Here is a 17,930-nt window from a genome sequence, read left to right on the forward strand (position 1 = left end):
TGTTCTCTGTTGTGTATTCAGGTGAAGAAGGAAGACTCTGGGACCATCCATGTCATCAAACAGAGACAGCTCAGCCTTAACAGTGACATCATCAACCTGAGTGTGAGTACACACACACACACACACACCTGCTCACGTATTGTTGCTGTTGGGCAGAAACCTTGTACTGTATCTCTGTATTTGAACTTGTTATGTTCTTTCGTAAATGAATGCTGTACTTGTAAAAGTAGCAAAAATTATTTTAGCCTCCAAGCTTCCTCGTCCATAGCAACGTGAAGAGAGGCAGAGCAGCTGTCTTCTATCAGGAAATAACTTACCGTAGAAATAGGGCTGTCCCGTTTACAAATTTAAATTGACGATTAATTGTCACACAAATAATCTTGATTAATGATTTCATTGTGTTTTTGGTGTTGAACATTGGAACACATGAAAAAAACAATATCTGATTGGACTTTTAGGCTTTGTGAGCAAAAATTGCACAGGGCAGATATGACAAATAACTTAAATATATTGAGAAATTACTGACACATTTAATAATTTTATACCTTAAAAAAATATATAATAGAGCAGAAATTGCTGATCTACAAGCTTATACTGTAAGCTTGTTGATCTGCTATTTCTGCTATTTTTGGAAAATGTTTGAAAATGTATGAACATTTTTCAACATGGAAACGATTTGACGATTATGACGATTATGCAAAATAGTCTCTAATAATTGCGATTAGGCGATTATGTAATAACTGTGACAGACCTACGTAGAATGCCTTGATTGTCCTGTGGGGTCAGACATCATAATCGAGTATTCAGCAACGCTATGTAATGAATTGCATTATTGATCCGTTAAAAACATGTGATACACGCATTTCCTATGTTGTATTGTGTGTTGTTTACCTTTGTGAAACAATTGTGTGTGTGTGTGTGTGTGTGTCTCTAGTGGATTAACAGCCGCACCCTGGTCCTGACGGACAGCCATGAGAAGCTGCAGGTGGTGGACCGGCCCAGCCAGGAGGTCCTGGAGACGCTGGACTTGGACCAGGTGCAACTGGTCTATAACAGCCGACACTTTAAATCGCTGGCCACTGGGGGCAACGTCTCACAGGCACTGGTGAGGGACTAAGAGCAGGGTGCTGGACAGAGGTTATGTTTAGGCTTGCCTTCTCAAGGTCAGGGTAAGAGGTCAGTGTGACCTCTGGCCATAGGCTGTACTATGATTCAGCGTTAGGGATTAGGTTTCACTATGGTTCAGGATTAGGGATTAGTTTTCACTATGGTTCAGGATTAGGGTTCAGGATTAGGAATTAGTTTTCGCTATGGTTCAGGATTAGGGATTAGTTTTCACTATGGTTCAGGATTAGTGGTTAGTTTTCACTACGGTTCAGGATTAGGGATTCGTTTTCACTATGGTTCAGGATTAGGGATTAGTTTTCACTGTGGTTCAGGATTAGGGATTAGTTTTCACTGTGGTTCAGGATTAGGGATTAGTTTTCACTATGGTTCAGGATTAGGGATTAGTTTTCACTATGGTTCAGGATTAGTGATTAGTTTTCACTGTGGTTCAGGATTAGGGATTAGTTTACACTATGGTTCAGGATTAGTGATTAGTTTTCACTGTGGTTCAGGATTAGGGATTGGATTAGTTTTCACTATGGTTCAGGATTAGGGATTAGTTTACATTATGGTTCAGGATTAGGGATTAGTTTTCACTATGGTTCAGGGTGATAGTGGAGAGGTGAAGCCAGGTTAGAGGGTCACCACTACGGGTGATTGTCACATTTGATTTGTTCCTCTGAAGATTCAGTCTCAACTGGAGTGTAAACATACACTCAGAAACTAAATTAAAAGAACACTGAGGATACTACAGTGTATAATACTGTTAGTGGATCGTAACAATTTGGCAGTGAGGGGGAGACTGTTTCTTCAAAGGGAATGTGCACAGTCCAATCAGGAGGCAGGGCTCCAAACTCTAATTCTCCAACCCCCTGCCTCCTTGTGTGTGTGTGTGTGTGTGTGTGTGTGTGTGTGTGTGTGTGTGTGTGTGTGTGTGTGTGTGTGTGTGTGTCTGTGTGTGTGTGTCTGTGTTTATGGGTGCGCGCGTGTGTGTGTACGTTCTAACATTATTTGTGTGTTCCAGGCTTTAGTAGGTGAAAAGGCCTGCTACCAATCAGTTTCCAGCTACGCAGGACAGATTGTCTATCTGGGCACTAAGGTACTTTCTTGTTTGTGTGTGTGTGTGTTTGTGTGTGTGTGTGTGTGTGTGTTAAATAAAACAATCTCTCTCTATATATATACATACATATTTTTACATTTGTCACACCCAATTTTCCACAATATCAGATATAGATGCTCACGATGCATCGCAAGCTTGTAGATAGGCTATTGTTGAAATAGCCAAAGTAGCCAGGTGAGACATAATGGGAGACCCATAAAGATTAATCTGATTGAATGAAGGTCTGAAATGATAGACTATACAGTATCACACATCCACTGTGGAATCACTGTCAGACTTGTGTGTGAGTGCAAATGTCAGTTATGTGTTGTCAGGAAATTAGATCACACACACACACTCTGGGTTTCCTGTAGACACGGTGGATGGTTATGATGGTTATCAAGGGTGTATTTGCCACTGTGTGTATGCGTGTGCGCAGCAGTCCACACATGCATATATGTATGCATGCAGTGTGGTTCAAATAAAAGATAACCAGGATGCAGAATCACATAAATGTCACAGGGAATACATTTGCTCACTTTAATAGTGAATAGGCTTACATCAGTCCTGTGTTCTAGTCGTGGATATAAAAGCAGGCTAGCTTTGTGTAGATGTGTAGTAGAAACTAGGCCAGTAGTGCAAACCATTCCAATAATACACACACACACACACACACACACACACACACACACACACACACACACACACACACACACACACACACACACACACACACACTGTATATATACATAAATTGATATTTATGCATGCATACTGCGCAGTGCAAACATACACATATGGATAATAGCAGTACAGTAGGAACCATGCACACTGCACCTTCAAGCACCTCAAAGTGCGCTATGTGTAACATTGCTATTGTTGCTATTGTTTTGTATTATTCTTTGTTATTGTAAAAAATCTTGAATATTGTACAGAGATATACAGTATGGTTTAGGCTTTGAAATATCTACTGAAGCTAGTCCTGTTTGAACGTGCAGTGGAACCTTGAACCGGCTTTGTTTCAGGTTTACCTCAAACCATGCAGGACAGCTCTGCCCCCTCATGTGGTGGAAATAAATTCAGTGGTTTTGACAGGAAGCGATTGCTGCGTGAATTGCAAAGATTCTGAGAGTGTGATCAGAAGTATTTCCCACTCGTTGATCCGTAATTAATGCATTAATTATTGGGTTGAGTCCTCTCGGTAGAAAAGACTGCGTCTGTGTGTTTGCTGGAACCAGTTCCTGTTTAGTTAGTGTGTGTGTGTGTGTGTGTGTGTGTGTGTGTGTGTTAGTGTGCGTGCTCGTACGCACATTTGTCTGTCTCTAACCAGTGCTGTGTTGCTCTCTTTCTTGCAGTCGGCTCACATTATGACTCTGAGGAACTGGAGAGAGGTATGTGAACCTAACCAAAATTGCATACTTGTATGGATAATATATCATTTATATCAGTTTGTAGTACATGTACTACCTTTTCACCTTTCTAGGTAGAGTAGCTTTACTATGTTTTTAGGAGCATATACAGTTTATGCATTGTTAAAAGTGTAGTGTGAAACACCATCACAGTAGAACTTTGTCTACCCAAAACCTTCAGTGATCAGGGGGCCCAGAGAATGAAATGGACACTCACCATTGTCTAACATGTAGCTTAAAGGAGTAGTTCACCCCAAAAAATACTTATTTTCCATCAATTACACACCCCATGAAGCCTTGAATTCATGGAGATTTTTAAGCTTTTGTGGCATTCCTGAGCCAATAATTTGATAACGGGGTCATCGGTCAATAGGACACTCAGAAGGAGCCTCTTTGAGTGACTCCGCCGGTCATCAAATTATTGGCTTAGGAATGCCACAAAAAAGAAAATCTCCATGAATTCAAGGCTTCATGGGGCGTGTAATTGATAGCAAATACGATTTTTTTTAGTGAACTACTCCTTTAAAAGCTTTGAATTGGCATTGATTGTGAGAAAAGTCCAAAATGGCCATGTTTTATTTCTAAGATCTTAACATTTATGCTGTCATACAGAATGCCTCCATCCTATGCTTTGTACAAGTATATTATTATTAGCGCTGTACTGAGCGCACATTTCTAGTTGTGGATGTTTCTGTGATGACTGCTCTCCCTCTAGTTCTAATGAGAGGCAGTTAGCACCGGAGCCAAACGGTGTCTATGCATGCTAAATAGAGTAGGAGACACAGATGTGTGTGAGGTGTATGATGAATGCAGGATTGTCTCATTTACATGAGTGGTTCTCAAACTTTTTCGTGCTAGAGACCCCCAAATTGATATGTATGCGGCCGCGGACCACCACCTGAAAATATGTTGTACCCCAGAAGCAAACATTTGTGTTAAAAAAAAAAACATTTAAAGATTTGCACACATTTTCAAGATAAAAACAAAATAGCAGTTCTACAAGCTCATGGTGCCGTGCTATGAGGTTGTATATCTGCTATTTTTGAATGGCCAAAGTATAAAATATGGACAAAGGGGTTAAAATGATTGTGACACTTTATTAACTAATTTTGCTGGGGACCCCCTGGTACCCCCCCAAGGAACCCAGGGGGTCCCCGGACCCCATTTTGAGAACCGATGATTTACATGAGTAAACCAGCTACCATTTGTGCCAGCACTCGCAGGCCTACGGCGTAGGCCTGTCACAATTATTACATAATCGTCTAATTGCAATTATTTGAGATAATCGCAATTATTTTTGCATAATCGTCATAATCGTTTCCATGTTGAAGAATATTCATATGGTTTCAAACGTGATCAAAAAGTAGTGGAAATAGCAGATCTACAAGCTCACTACGCATCGTGATGTGATGCGTTGTGAGCTTGTAGATGGGCTTTTTCCACTATAAATGTATAAAGTATGAAGTTATTAAATATGCCGGTCATTCCTTTGTGTATTTAGATTATTTTTCATATCTGCCCTGTGTAACTTCAAAGCCTAAAAGCCAATCAGAAATGTAATTTTTATTCATATGCTCCAGTGTTCAACGACAAAAACACAATTAAATCGTTAATCGCAATTATTTGTGTGACAATTCATCGTCACGTAAAATGGCATGTCTCTCTCTCTCGCTCTCTCTCTCTCTCTATCTATCATCTATTACTCACATTTTTCTGCTCCTTGACCCCCCTTCAAATCCCCACTTCTCCCTCTGCATCGCCCTCACCTTTCTCTCTGTCTCTCTCTCTCTCATATCTCTGTCCTCTGTTTCTCTCCACAGCGTGTAGACTGCTTGTTGAAGCAGGAGCGTTTCGTGGAGGCTCTGTCGCTTGCCTGGTCTTTCCACGAGGGCACTGCCAAGGCTGTGCTGGGTAGGCACAGTTACAACACCAGACATTCCACCAATAAACCAGTCAGACTGTCAGCCAGTCACTCAGTCAATCAATCAATTAATGAATCAATCACTGACAATTGACAATTGACAATCTGATCTGATATAGCGATTAGTACGGACTCTTCGTCAAGCAATACAGAATCAGCCCTAGTATGAATCATGCTGGAGTTTATTTTAGTTTTTTTATGTTTTCTTTTATATCCCCCACCCCTTTTCCCCCAATATTATGGCTATTAATTCCTCCCCCCTGTTTGTACCCTATTGGCTCACCTGCCAGTGAGGAGCCACCACCGGGAGGACATAGCGCCTCTATTCTACGCCTCCCATTCAACACCCTGCAATGACAGGCGCTGGCCCAGCCCGGAGGATTACGCGCAGAGACAGAGATCACCCTCCTTGCCCGGCTTCCCTCCCCCTAACACGGCCAAATGTGTTCATATCGGCACTCGGCAAAATAAGATGCACTGCGGTGAATTTGTACTCCTGCGCCACCCGATGGCCCGATGCTTGAAAGTTTTAACAGGACTAAATAGAGAGAGGTATTCATATAGACCTCTTTCGGCCAGCCAGTTCTCTTTTGAGAATGAATGACGTCACGGTTTTACGACGCTCTTCAGCCTCTAAATCAATATCATAATATCATGGTGTCTTGTAGTTTTGACGGCGTGGAACTTATGGTTGTCTAGAGGAGCGCTGGTCCGTATCTGTGCGCCCCCTAATTCTTTGTATCCTTGAGTCTGTCAGTTGACTCTGTCATATTGCTGTCACCAGACTATACACAACAATCAGTGACACATTTCTTGTGCACACTGCCAGTTGGCCAAGGAAGTAGGTATTTTTCGGATTTTTCTTTCGGAATCTGTAAATTCTATCTATAAATCCAGGAATCTCTGTCTGTCTTTGTCCACTTTTTGTCCATATATGGACATCCCTGAACTCCCAGGTTGGTGGCTTACTCTGATAATGGGTACTGGACACATTTTTGTCTCCACCATGCCGAAGGCGTGGCCGACTATGTTCTGCTCCCTGACCGTCCGTCCGTCAGTCCGTGATCAGCTAAGCTCTGGCACCGGTCGACCTCTGCCCACATTTTTTCACATCGGCCTATGCAATGAAATACAGCAAATTGCATATAGTGTGTGTTATGAATATAGTATATGGTAGCCTCCTCCTGTTCAAAAATACAATAATAGACTGTGTGTTTCTGCTAGGTCTGTTTGGAGACCCAGCAAAGAGGAAAGGAGTGGTCGCTGACAAGGTAGGAAAAGAGCCCCTGATCATACTTTTCCACGCCCCTCAAACCAAAAGGTTGTGCGACTTTGTTAGGCTTGTTGTCTGTGTTAATCTTGTCAACTAAAACTATGACGAAAAATTTTCGTCGACTACCTTTTTTTCATTGACGAAAACTAAATAAAGACCACATAAAAACTAAGCTATGATGACTAAAACTATGACTTAATATATTGACAATTTCGTCAACAAATAAAAACTAGACAAAAATGTTTGCCTGTGCAATTTATGCTTGGCTGTGCACTGGTGTCGTTCCCCGAAAATTGCTGATCTACAAGCTCACAACGTGTCGCGCTGCGACATGTTAGCTTGTAGATCTGCTATTTTCAGCACTTAGCCAAGTATAAATCAGGCATCGCAACGCCAAGAGACATTTTGGTCGACTAAATCAACTGTAGATTTAGTCGACTAAAATCTTATGATATTTAGTCAACTAAAACTAGACCAAAACTAAAACATTTCAGATGTGACTAAAACTAAATGAATTAAAAAGATTACGTCTAAAACTACATCAAGTTTCTGTCTTTGTGCTGTTCATGCACGCACACGCGTGCTTCCAGATGGTAGAGATTCTGTTCCAGTTTGCAGAGCGCTCACTGAAGAAGTGTCCAGAACACGGCAAGATTCAAGTAATGGAGCAGCACTTTCAGGTGCCAGAACAATTGTTGTTGTTAAAAGCTCTTTGAAGGCTTTTGCTTTCTTTCTTATTATTTTCACATTTCTACATCTGTAAGACATTACATGTTGTTATTTTCTATATCTGATATTTTGGAAACATCTTTCAAGGTTTTTAAGCCGTTAAGACAACTCTTATTTTATAGCACTCTATGAGGTTCAAAACCATAATGAGTTAATCTCTCTCTCTCTCCCTCCCTCTCTCTCTAGGAAGTAGTCCCTGTCATGGTCGATTACTGTCTGCTACTGCAGAGGACGTAAGTGTACATGTACAAAACACTGTGTGTGTGTGTGTGTGTGTCTCTCTCTCTCACACACACACACACACACACACACACACACACACACACACACACACACACACACAAAGTGGCAACTCATACCATTTTAGAGGTCTGTGACATCAAACAGACAAACACATAATTATATGGTTCAACATCATTACGGGCCACAAAAACTAAAAACTGTTATTTTCCAGAAAATATAAGAGGCTTACATGAGTGGGGAATGAATTTGGCATAATTTTCTTCCCTAGCCATGCCTTAATGCATGGAGAATCTGTGAGCACTTAACTACAATTTAGGCATTTAGCAGACGCTCTTTATACAGAACCACTTACAGTAAGCAATGTAAACATAAACAGTAACATTGTAGTGCCTCAGTAATCTAGGACCATAGGTAAGCCAAGAACCTACAGTAGCATCAGTCTAAACAGTGTAATATCAAAACATGTATAATCTGTACATTGAAACTATGCAAACTATAGGATTCCAGGTCAACAAATGAACCTGGCAATTGTCTAAATAACATGCTATTTAAGTTACATTTTAGCTTTGCATAAGACTGCAAGGGCGTCAAGGCTAGATCAAGTGCTAAGGGCTAAGGTGGAGTCTTCAGATTACGGTGGAAATTTTGGAGTGAGTCTACAGTTCTAAATGCAATGGGGAGTTTTTTCTACCAGCCTGTATTTTCTTTTACGTTTTTCACTTTGATTCAGGTCAGATTTCCCTGTTGATTATATAGGCTAGTTGTAAAGAGCGAGACTGACACAAAGAAACAACACCAGTATTTGTTCTCTTTTCTAAAAGATGTGTTATAGTACTATGCACAAAAACAGAATCAGAGAGGCCGATCACAGCGTATCTTGTAATTTTTCCATCCTGCTAACGCACAAAACACTACAGTACTACACTACAGTGCAACCTTCAGATGTTCAGATGCACGCCTCCGGCCACTGTAGCTACTCTGCTCTCGCTATAAATAAGCGATCTTGGTCAACTTGCCTACATGAAGAAGACTTGTAACCAGATGTACTGTATTATGAGTCATGTTTTCCTGAGCAATACTATAGTCCGCTGTGTGCTGTGCAAGGTAGTCTAGAGCAGTGGTTTTCAAACCTTTTCATGTCAAGGACCCCCAAATTGACACTTATTAGCCCGCGGACCCCCATTTGAAAAGATATGCCAGGGACCCCCATAAGAGAAGATTTTTACGGCTCTAGCAGTGATTCTCAACCATTTTAATTTCAATGACCCCCAGTTTGACATGCATTAGGCTACGGACCCCCATTTAATGACATTTCTATCCCTGGGACCCCAATTTATATCGTAAAATCAATGTTAATTTAACTCTGAGAGTGTACACTCTCAGAGTTACAGACCCATAAGGGTCCATTTGGTGCCGAATCTATCATTTAGCTGGGGACCCCCTGGAACTCCCTCAAGGACCCCTGGGGGTCCCCGGACCCCACTTTGAGAACCAATGGTCTAGAGGGGGGAGTGGGCTATAATGACATTCCCCAAAAGAATGATCAATTAAGATTATCAATATTTTTTTATAATCAATTAAATTGATTGGTTTGATTAACTGTTCACCCTCCATCCAGGGACCTGCTCTTCAACCAGATCTATGGTCGGCTGGCAGAGAACGTGGTTGCCAGAGGCGTGTTCTTAGAGTCCCTGGAGTCTTACATCATCAGCGAGCGCCTGGGTCACCTGACCACGCCTGTCATGAAGGACCTGCTGGCTCATTACCATGGCAACAACATGATGGACAGCCTGGAGAGCTGCATAGTGCACCTGGACGTGACAAGTCTAGACATACAACAGGTTTGTGCATGCATGCATGCGTGCACATGTGAGGCGCATGTCTAAGAGTGACCATTGGGGGCTTCATGTGTGTACCTGCATGACATAGTGTACGCATGCGTATATTCTCTTGTGTTAATATAGCATTTTTAGCATAAGCCACACTAGCACAGATCCTAATTTGTAAACTTTTCATTTGTAGATCTTTATTAAAGGTAGGGTAAGTGATTTGCAATTATTCAAATAATTGCAAAATGGGTCTATGTTCTGATAGTGCTCGTTAGAGTGTCCTGTCCATATAAGGATTCTCCGATGTCTCCAGCTCTTTATTAAACAGAAAATGTATTTTCAGTGCTCTTTCCTGATTTGCTTAAAATGTGTCACCTACCTGAAAATGTACTATATTCTGTTTACTAAAGAGCTGGAGAGACCCCTGTGACGTAACAAACACTCTGTAGCAATGATTACTATCAGAATATAGTACTTTAAGCTTTTTAACAAAAAAACAACAACCCCAAAACATATCACTTACCCTACCTTTAATCCCACAAGTGGAAATTCAGTTTCAGTTTCACCCAGCTGACGACAGGGGGAGCTTTTAGGGGTTAAGTGTCTTGCTCAGAGACACGTCTTTGACTCGTAGACATCAGAGTGTAAGATCTCTGCCCGAGCCCTTCATTTCTCACACATTTCTCAGGCTCATGTCGGGTTCGGGCTTTATATTTATACATTTAAAATACAAGCCTAGGACACGGCAACTATGGTGCAGCTGGTGTCACTAGACTGTGTGGAGCGAAGCCAGCAGCTGTCTCATTATAGAGAGCCAGCCTACAAGGTAGCTAGATAATGTTAAACAATCATTGTCAACAGTTTTTCCACTGCTGTGTGATTTCCTAGATGTCTCTGTATCAACGGTTTCAGATCAAAGCCTTTTGTTTGGAAACGAAAAATAAATTTACTACATCTGGAGTTAACAGAATAGGCTACAGTTCTCTAGAATCAGAACCATGACGCCAAATCACATAGAATGGGGATGGGGCTCTTAAAAAGATTGATTGAATACTTTATTAGCAGTTCGCAAATAGTACAGTGGTACGATTTTACAATGATGCTAAAAGGATAACATAAAAAGCCCTAGGAGTTTGTTTCCATTGTGGTCCTGCATATGTGTACGATAATACACAAGACATCATCAACACTAGTAACAGTATTATATATTATAGTAACTAGTAACAGCATTTCTGGTGTTAAGCTGACTTTTCTAGCACCAGTTACAAATTGCAGACAGGTGCTCTTTTATGGCGGTTTTGAAGGAGGGTTTAAGGAGTCACACTTTTTGATGTCTGTTGGTAGGGAATTCCACATTTTGGTGGCATAGCTGGAACGAATTTAACCCCATGTTTGTGCCGAATCTGGGTTGAACGAGATCAGTGGAGCTCCCTCTGGTGTTGTAGCCTCGGGAACCCATGCTTTTTTTTTGTACTGGTGTTGTGTGTCTTTCACGCTACAATTGACAGAAGTCAAACCAATTAACTCAACTGCAGTAAAAATACACAACACTGAGGTGTTGTCACTTGTTCTAATTAGCACCATTTTGTTGTGTGTGTGTGTGTGTGTGTGTGTGTGTGTGTGTGTGTGTGTGTGTGTGTGTGTGTGTGTGTGTGTGTGTGTGTGTGTGTGTGTGTGTGTGTGTGTGTGTGTGTGTGTGTGTGTGTGCGTGCGTGCGTGCGTGCGTGTGCATGCGTGTGTGTGTGTGTAATACCCTGTGACTAGGTGGTCCAGATGTGTTGGGAGAACCAGCTCTATGATGCTGTGATATATGTTTTCAACAGTGGCATGAATGAGTATATTACACCTATGGAGGTAAGACCACACACCTGCCATCAACATGTACAGTACACTGAAATCAACTTTACCGGACGTTCTATTATCCATGTCTTAATAATCGTGCAATGATGTTTAGCCAACATTGACTAAATTATATTCGGTTTTACTATCACTATGGATAAAATATGCATAAACTAGATGTAAAAATAAAGGCATTCATGGAAAAATATTATGTTTATGTATGAAATGTGGCTGAAGGTGTGAACAGACAATGAAATATATTGACGGCATTATGGTCCTTCAACACATATTGTACACAGACACAACCCCGCTGTCTCTCTGCATATTATGAGTCACGCTGCATCCGTCTTTCACCTTGTCCTCACATTCAGTCAGACTTTGTCTTTGTCTGTATTGCTCTCTTTTTCATTTGCTGCCTTTTGGGAGAACTTAAGAGAAGTTGAAAAACACCCCATAAGAACATGCCCTACTGAAAACTAATTGAAATTGAACTGAAAGGGCGGTCAAAATTGACAACATAACAACTTTGTTCTCTGTCTGTTTCTCTTGACGTGACCTTCAATAATGCACGCCGAGGGAAAGATTAAAGGACCGCCTCTGTCTTTTTTCTCTCTCTTATTTGGTTTGGTCTCGCTTTAAGCAGACTGCTCAATAGAGATGAAAAGGAAGGGATCGAAGAAGACGGGTGTGTGGAGGGCGCTAGTTTGGAAGTCCTGAGTTTGACAGGCGGCTGTGAAACATTTGATACACAAGCACACACTCGCGTACGCATTTAGGGGACTGTGAAAAAAGGGTTTCCAAAAATGTTTCTTTTTGAACAGAGTGAGATAGAAGGCAGTGAAACCCAGTGGCGTGCACAGACATTTTGAGGGGCAGGTGCTCAAGTAAATTATACTTTTTTTTGTTTACTTGGTCTGCTCTTTTTTCCCTCTACACCTATACCTCTTTGCCAAAAAATAGCCGATCTACAAGCCAACAACGCCTCGCAGCGCGAGGCGTTGTGGGCTTGTGAAATCATTTGACAAGCCATAAGAAGCCAACCTACGAGCCATAAAAAGCCAACCTACCTACCTCGTATAGTGCAGTGGCAGAAACTAAGGTTAAAGGCTGGTCAAAGTCAAACATTTATACAGTATGTTAATTACTTCTTTTTTTTTAATGACATAATGCATTTATTATATAACAAATATGTGTCATACTAAAGAAGATTTACATATGCCACACAACTATGGCAAAGTAATCAAAAACATACATTTTGTAAATACCCCACGTTGGGGTGCAAACCCTGCCCGCCCGCATTAACATCTCTTGTTCTACTTATCTCCATTCCTGAGATATGACCTATTATGTCCTTTTGACCATGGGTTAGATTGTGACCTTTACCATGATTTCTTTAAAATATAATAATCCCCACCAGTTCTCATGAACATCCGCACATTCATTCTCAAGCTATTTGGTTCAGTTATACTGTCCAGACACAAAAACAAACAGGAGCAATTGGTATACCGTGCAACTCATTGCTGCAGCAAGGGTAATTCAATTTAATGAATTGGACATAGGAACACATGGAGTAGGAAAGCATAGCATAAAGACAAGTCTTACTGTACAATAACGGTATTAACATACTGTAATAACCAACCCCATTTCATCAACTTATTTTTCAGAAACTCTTTGCTGTCATTGGTCCACCACTTAGAGAGGGGAGGGCCCTGACAGGTATGCCCAGACACTACATTCCCCAAGGTTCATAGTGTCCATAAGAGACACTTTATCAATAAAAGTATGATTAAGAGGAGTTCTAATTTTGTCTTTTTTTCATCTTTGGACAGATGAGCAGGTGACAATGGGGAACAAGCTGTTGGTGTATATAAGGTAACCACACACACGCACATACGCACCTTTGGCCGTTAAGAGGTTGTTGAGATCTACAGTATTAAAAGCTTTCCATTAAAGTTATTTTGCTGTACTGTAGAATTCATATGAAGGGCATCTTTATACAGAATTTTTCACATATTTAATATTCAGAAAACAAAAACAAACATTTAACTATTTACCCAGTTTGTTGCTTAGGCTTCGTGCTTACTCTGCTTACTCTAATTCTGCACCTGCAAGTCGCTCTGGATAAGAAAGTCTTGTAATCGTAATCGTCTCTCTCCAGTTGCTGTTTGGCTGGCAGAGCCTATCCATTAGGGGACATCCCTGAAGACCTGGTACCTCAAGTCAAGAACCAGGTGTGTGTGTGTGTGTGTGTGTGTGTGTGTGTGTGTGTGTGCATGCGAGGGAGAGAGAGAGAGAGAGAGAGAGAGCGCTGCTTTGGGTAAAATGATAAAATCATACAGTAGGTTTTTTTAAGTTAGGCCCTATTTTTCCAGTGTTTGGCATAATTGTGACACACATAAGGCATAATTTGAATGATTGATTTAGTTCAGTGTTGAGAAACTAGCATAGTATATTATTATGGTCACAAACCATGCTAAAATGTTATTGTTCGCCTATAATGCTCAAAATAGGGATGCCAGGTTGAAAGGGGTAAAACAATGTTTTCTTTTCTTTTTTTCCGAAGGGGTTTATTATGTCCCTTTAATGAATAAACAAAGACACAAGTTTTCAAAAAGCACCCTTATCATGATTTTTGAAGGTCTAAACAATTGCCTTGTGAGTGCAGTGAGAAGCTGCGGCGGCATTGTCAATTTCTCAGTGCTGCGTACGACTACATGATGACTCATCATGTAATACGCTCTGGGTTAGAAAATGATGACGATTGAGCACAGACAACTCTATACACCATGCTGAGTTAAGAGTATCCTATGCAGCAGCACACACACACACGCACACACACATGCACGCACACATGCACAGATCCACCTTTCCCATACAGCAGTGGTTCTCAAAGTTTTCATTTGCACACATATTCACGTTTTTTCATGGATAAAGGGGTTAAAACGATTGTGCCGCTTTATTAAGACACTTAGCTGGGGACCCCCTGGTACCCCCACCAAGGGCCCCTGGGGGTCCCCGGACCTCACTTTGAGAACCAATGCCCTACAGAGAGGAGAGTGAGAAGAATAATATGTTGTTTTTCCTCATGAACACAGTCCCACAGAGTGGGCTGGTCATGCTGATCTCCACTGACAAAAGGGAAAGCGGAACGGAGTGAACTCCACCGCTCCCGAACCGCTACCGAGCCCACTGGCTGTGACCTCACTGCGAGAGAATGTTTATGTGCATCTGTTTACCAAAATGTCAACGTGACATGGGTTTGTGTGAATTTGAACAGGAGGTTGGATTTGTGTGTTTGTGAAAGAGAAAGCAAGGAGAGAGACAGATGGATGGGGGGGTTCAGTTGATCGCTTTTCTATTGCCATGAAGAAGAGGCTGGCATTTGAAAGAAACATATATCTGATACGGTCCAGTTCTGTGCGTGAGAAGCTGCACCACTTGAGCTTTTGATGTGGAACATTTTTGCAGCATCAGCTCCACATGGCACTTTTGTCTGTTTGAAGATATCCATAAACTTTAAATATCAAATATTTCATCGCTGTTGTGGAAATGGTTTCAAATAATAATTGAAAACAAAATTTAGGAAACAAAACATGAAGGGATATTTATTCGTGACCCCTAAAAATGTGTCCGCGACCCACAAGTGGGTCCCGACCCAGTGTTTGGGAAACAGTTCTCTAGATACATAACACTCACAGTTATAGACGAGGTGATGTTGAGATGACAGAGAATGGAACATAATGTCCCTCTATTGTCACTCATCTCATCCATGAAACTGTAATACCATGGCAACGACTCTCGAGTGTCAGAGGTCGGCAATGTATGTGGTCACCATGGCAACAAGCGGGCCACAGTGGGATTGTGGACTGCCTGTTTAAGTAGTAGGGCTGAAAAGGAATTTAGACATTTTGGTCAGACTATTGTAGCAGGAACATGCTATTAATACTTAACCTATCCAGCACAACTGAGATCAGCTTTGCTGACTCATGTTAAGCATTAGTGACAGGAGCATGACATCAATCTGGTTTCATTCTTGATGAAGCTCAGGAGACCAAAGTGATAGATTTGTTCTTTTAGAGATCCGTTGTATTGTAAGAAAAGAAGACTGGCACGAAATCCCGCCTGCAACATGTACTCCAAATTGACTGGTTTCATACCGTTGCACCCCGTCCCGTACTTCATATCCCTATCACCTAGTTTTCCCTGAGATCACTTTACAATATTCACACACTTATAATTTCAACCATCAACCCTATACGTAAAATCGGTTATCTGAAATAATCAGTGACTCAGTTCACTTGTTTGTTTTTTACAAACACCACTCACTTGGAACGACCGGAGAAAGAAAACAAGTGCACTCTAGTTGCAGCCAAGTACAAATCAGACATAAGAGTGTTTGCTGCACTTTAGGATGTGTGCCTGCGCTTTGTGTTCACATGACAGTGTTTTGGTGTGATTTTGTTACATGCTAGAATAATCTTTTTACACCTGTGCACTTAATATGTGCCTGTGTGTGTGTGTGTGTGTGTGTGTGTGTGTGTGTGTGTGTGTGTGTGTGTGTGTGTGTGTGTGTGTGTGTGTGTGTGTGTGTGTGTGTGTGTGTGTGTGTGTGTGTGTGTGTGTGTGTGTGTGTGTGTGTGTGTGTGTGTGTGTGTGTGTGTACACACACGCTTGTCCATGCACCAGGTGTTTGAGTTCCTGATTCGCCTCCACTCAGCAGCAGAGTCGGGTGATGACGAGGAGGAAGTCTTCCCCTTTATCCGCACACTCCTCCACTTTGACACCAGGGAGTTCCTCAATGTTCTCGCCCTGGTGAGCAACATCGCATCCAACCAGGAAGTACAACTCGACACACAGGTAGAACCTTGCATCCCATAGGCCTGCCGGACCGCCAATCAAACCAAACAACCAATCAGCCTGTCCGACACATTGGCTCAGGAGAGAATTTATTTGATTTTCGATCGTCGAGCTGTCCAATGCTTTCAGGGCTTTGACAACTGGATGAGTGGAGCTTAAATCACAGTAACGCTAGTGAGTGTCAATTCACTCTCCATTCAGTCAAAATCAATTTAAAATATAGTACATTTTAATTAAATGTATTCAAATGAGATTGAATTCTCAGGTATTTTTTGATAATTTTGTTAAAATTCTTCTTCTTCATTTCTCAAACCTCAAAGAGAGTACCATAGTTGATTTACTTTTAATAAAGTAAGTTAACCTGATAAATTGTAAAAAAGCATTCATTTTGTGATTTGATAGAAGACTTTATCCAGTTTGTCAACAGCCTGATGTTTGCCATAATCCTACCTGCTGAATGAGCAGAATGACAATAAAACAATGAAACTTGACATGAGCAGACACAAGCTTTGCTAACAGATGTTGCTTCCAGACAAAATAATGTTCAAAATCTACTTGGACAGAAAATATTTTCGTAATATTCATTCGATTCATTCATTCGATTTGTCAAACGCCCTTGCAATTAATTAATTGATTTAATTGATTTGTTCTCCAATTCACTCTGCCTCTCCCTCCATCCACTGTAGACATTTGAAGACTTTAAGAATGACAAGCAGGCTCTGGAATATCAGCAGAGAATAGTTGACATCTTACTACAGGTAAGACTCCCTTCAGATTCAAATATTTGGGTTGCTTCCTCTTTGCCTGGCCTACTTGTTGTTAACTAGTTGTACGAATGCTTGTTTTATTGTTGAATTGTTTATTGGATCTTGTTTAGTCAATACAATTATTTGTTTTTAGCTCCTGCTCATTTGACTACTTTGTCTCATCTGTTTAAGGAAATAGGTAGCTGATATATTGCACTTTTACCTTAGCGCTAGGTATGCTCTTGGTTGCTTGTTATTGCAGAAAATGCACTTATAACCTCTGGTGATTAGTAGCTTTCGTTCCCTACCTTTGTTGATTGCACTTATTGTAAGTCGCTTTGGATAAAAGCGTCTGCTAAATGACTGTAATGTAATAATGTAATGTAATGTGTGATGTACTGCACAATGTTTTCATTTTCATTGCTATTCACTTGATGGAATTGCACTATTTTGCATGCTTGTTTTGTAAATACGAACAAGGATATTTGCTGGAAGATCTCCCTACCTCCCTATCCAAGGTTCAGGGTAACTAATATCTGCCTGTATTCTTACCCAGGTGATGGTGGACAACTCTGACTTTACCCCCTCCCAGGTGGGCGGGCTTTTTACCTTCCTGGCCCGTCAGTTGGCTAAGCCAGACAACACTCTATTTGTCAACAGGAAACTCTTTGACCAGGTAACAGTGTCATTAGATTAAAATTAACTGTACTGTACAAAACCCTTTTGTAAAACAGGTCGTTCTTTTAACTGACCACAAGAGCCATGATTATCTCTAATATCTCTGTCCGTCAGTTTGTCCCGGGCGTAAATCAGAAAGTGGTCTCAAATTTGTCGTGCGTGTTTCATATGACCCCTTGGCTATTTGGTGAAAAAAAACA

The 17,930-nt window shown here is 41.1% G+C and overlaps 1 protein-coding gene across 3 annotated transcripts in view; it reads left to right on the top strand.

Annotated features, from left to right (window-relative positions):
• Positions 1–17,930, top strand: part of vps8 (VPS8 subunit of CORVET complex) — an 87,667-nt gene that overhangs the window by 35,656 nt on the left and 34,081 nt on the right. The window contains exons 13-28 of one of the 3 annotated variants that reach the window (XM_084075339.1): positions 22–102; positions 935–1,105; positions 2,132–2,206; positions 3,562–3,597; positions 5,436–5,526; positions 6,761–6,807; positions 7,400–7,489; positions 7,725–7,771; positions 9,400–9,622; positions 11,375–11,464; positions 13,114–13,165; positions 13,279–13,321; positions 13,608–13,680; positions 16,136–16,306; positions 16,993–17,064; positions 17,609–17,728. In XM_084075339.1, the coding sequence (XP_083931465.1) occupies positions 22–102; positions 935–1,105; positions 2,132–2,206; positions 3,562–3,597; positions 5,436–5,526; positions 6,761–6,807; positions 7,400–7,489; positions 7,725–7,771; positions 9,400–9,622; positions 11,375–11,464; positions 13,114–13,165; positions 13,279–13,321; positions 13,608–13,680; positions 16,136–16,306; positions 16,993–17,064; positions 17,609–17,728 (1,482 nt within the window). The remainder of the gene's footprint in view (positions 1–21; positions 103–934; positions 1,106–2,131; positions 2,207–3,561; positions 3,598–5,435; positions 5,527–6,760; positions 6,808–7,399; positions 7,490–7,724; positions 7,772–9,399; positions 9,623–11,374; positions 11,465–13,113; positions 13,166–13,278; positions 13,322–13,607; positions 13,681–16,135; positions 16,307–16,992; positions 17,065–17,608; positions 17,729–17,930) is intronic. The other 2 variants (XM_084075340.1, XM_084075341.1) reach the window with 2 other exon arrangements.

This window comes from Gymnoscopelus microlampas (genome assembly GCF_963454915.1).
Source record: "Gymnoscopelus microlampas genome assembly, chromosome: 13".
Classification (NCBI taxonomy): domain Eukaryota; kingdom Metazoa; phylum Chordata; class Actinopteri; order Myctophiformes; family Myctophidae; genus Gymnoscopelus; species Gymnoscopelus microlampas.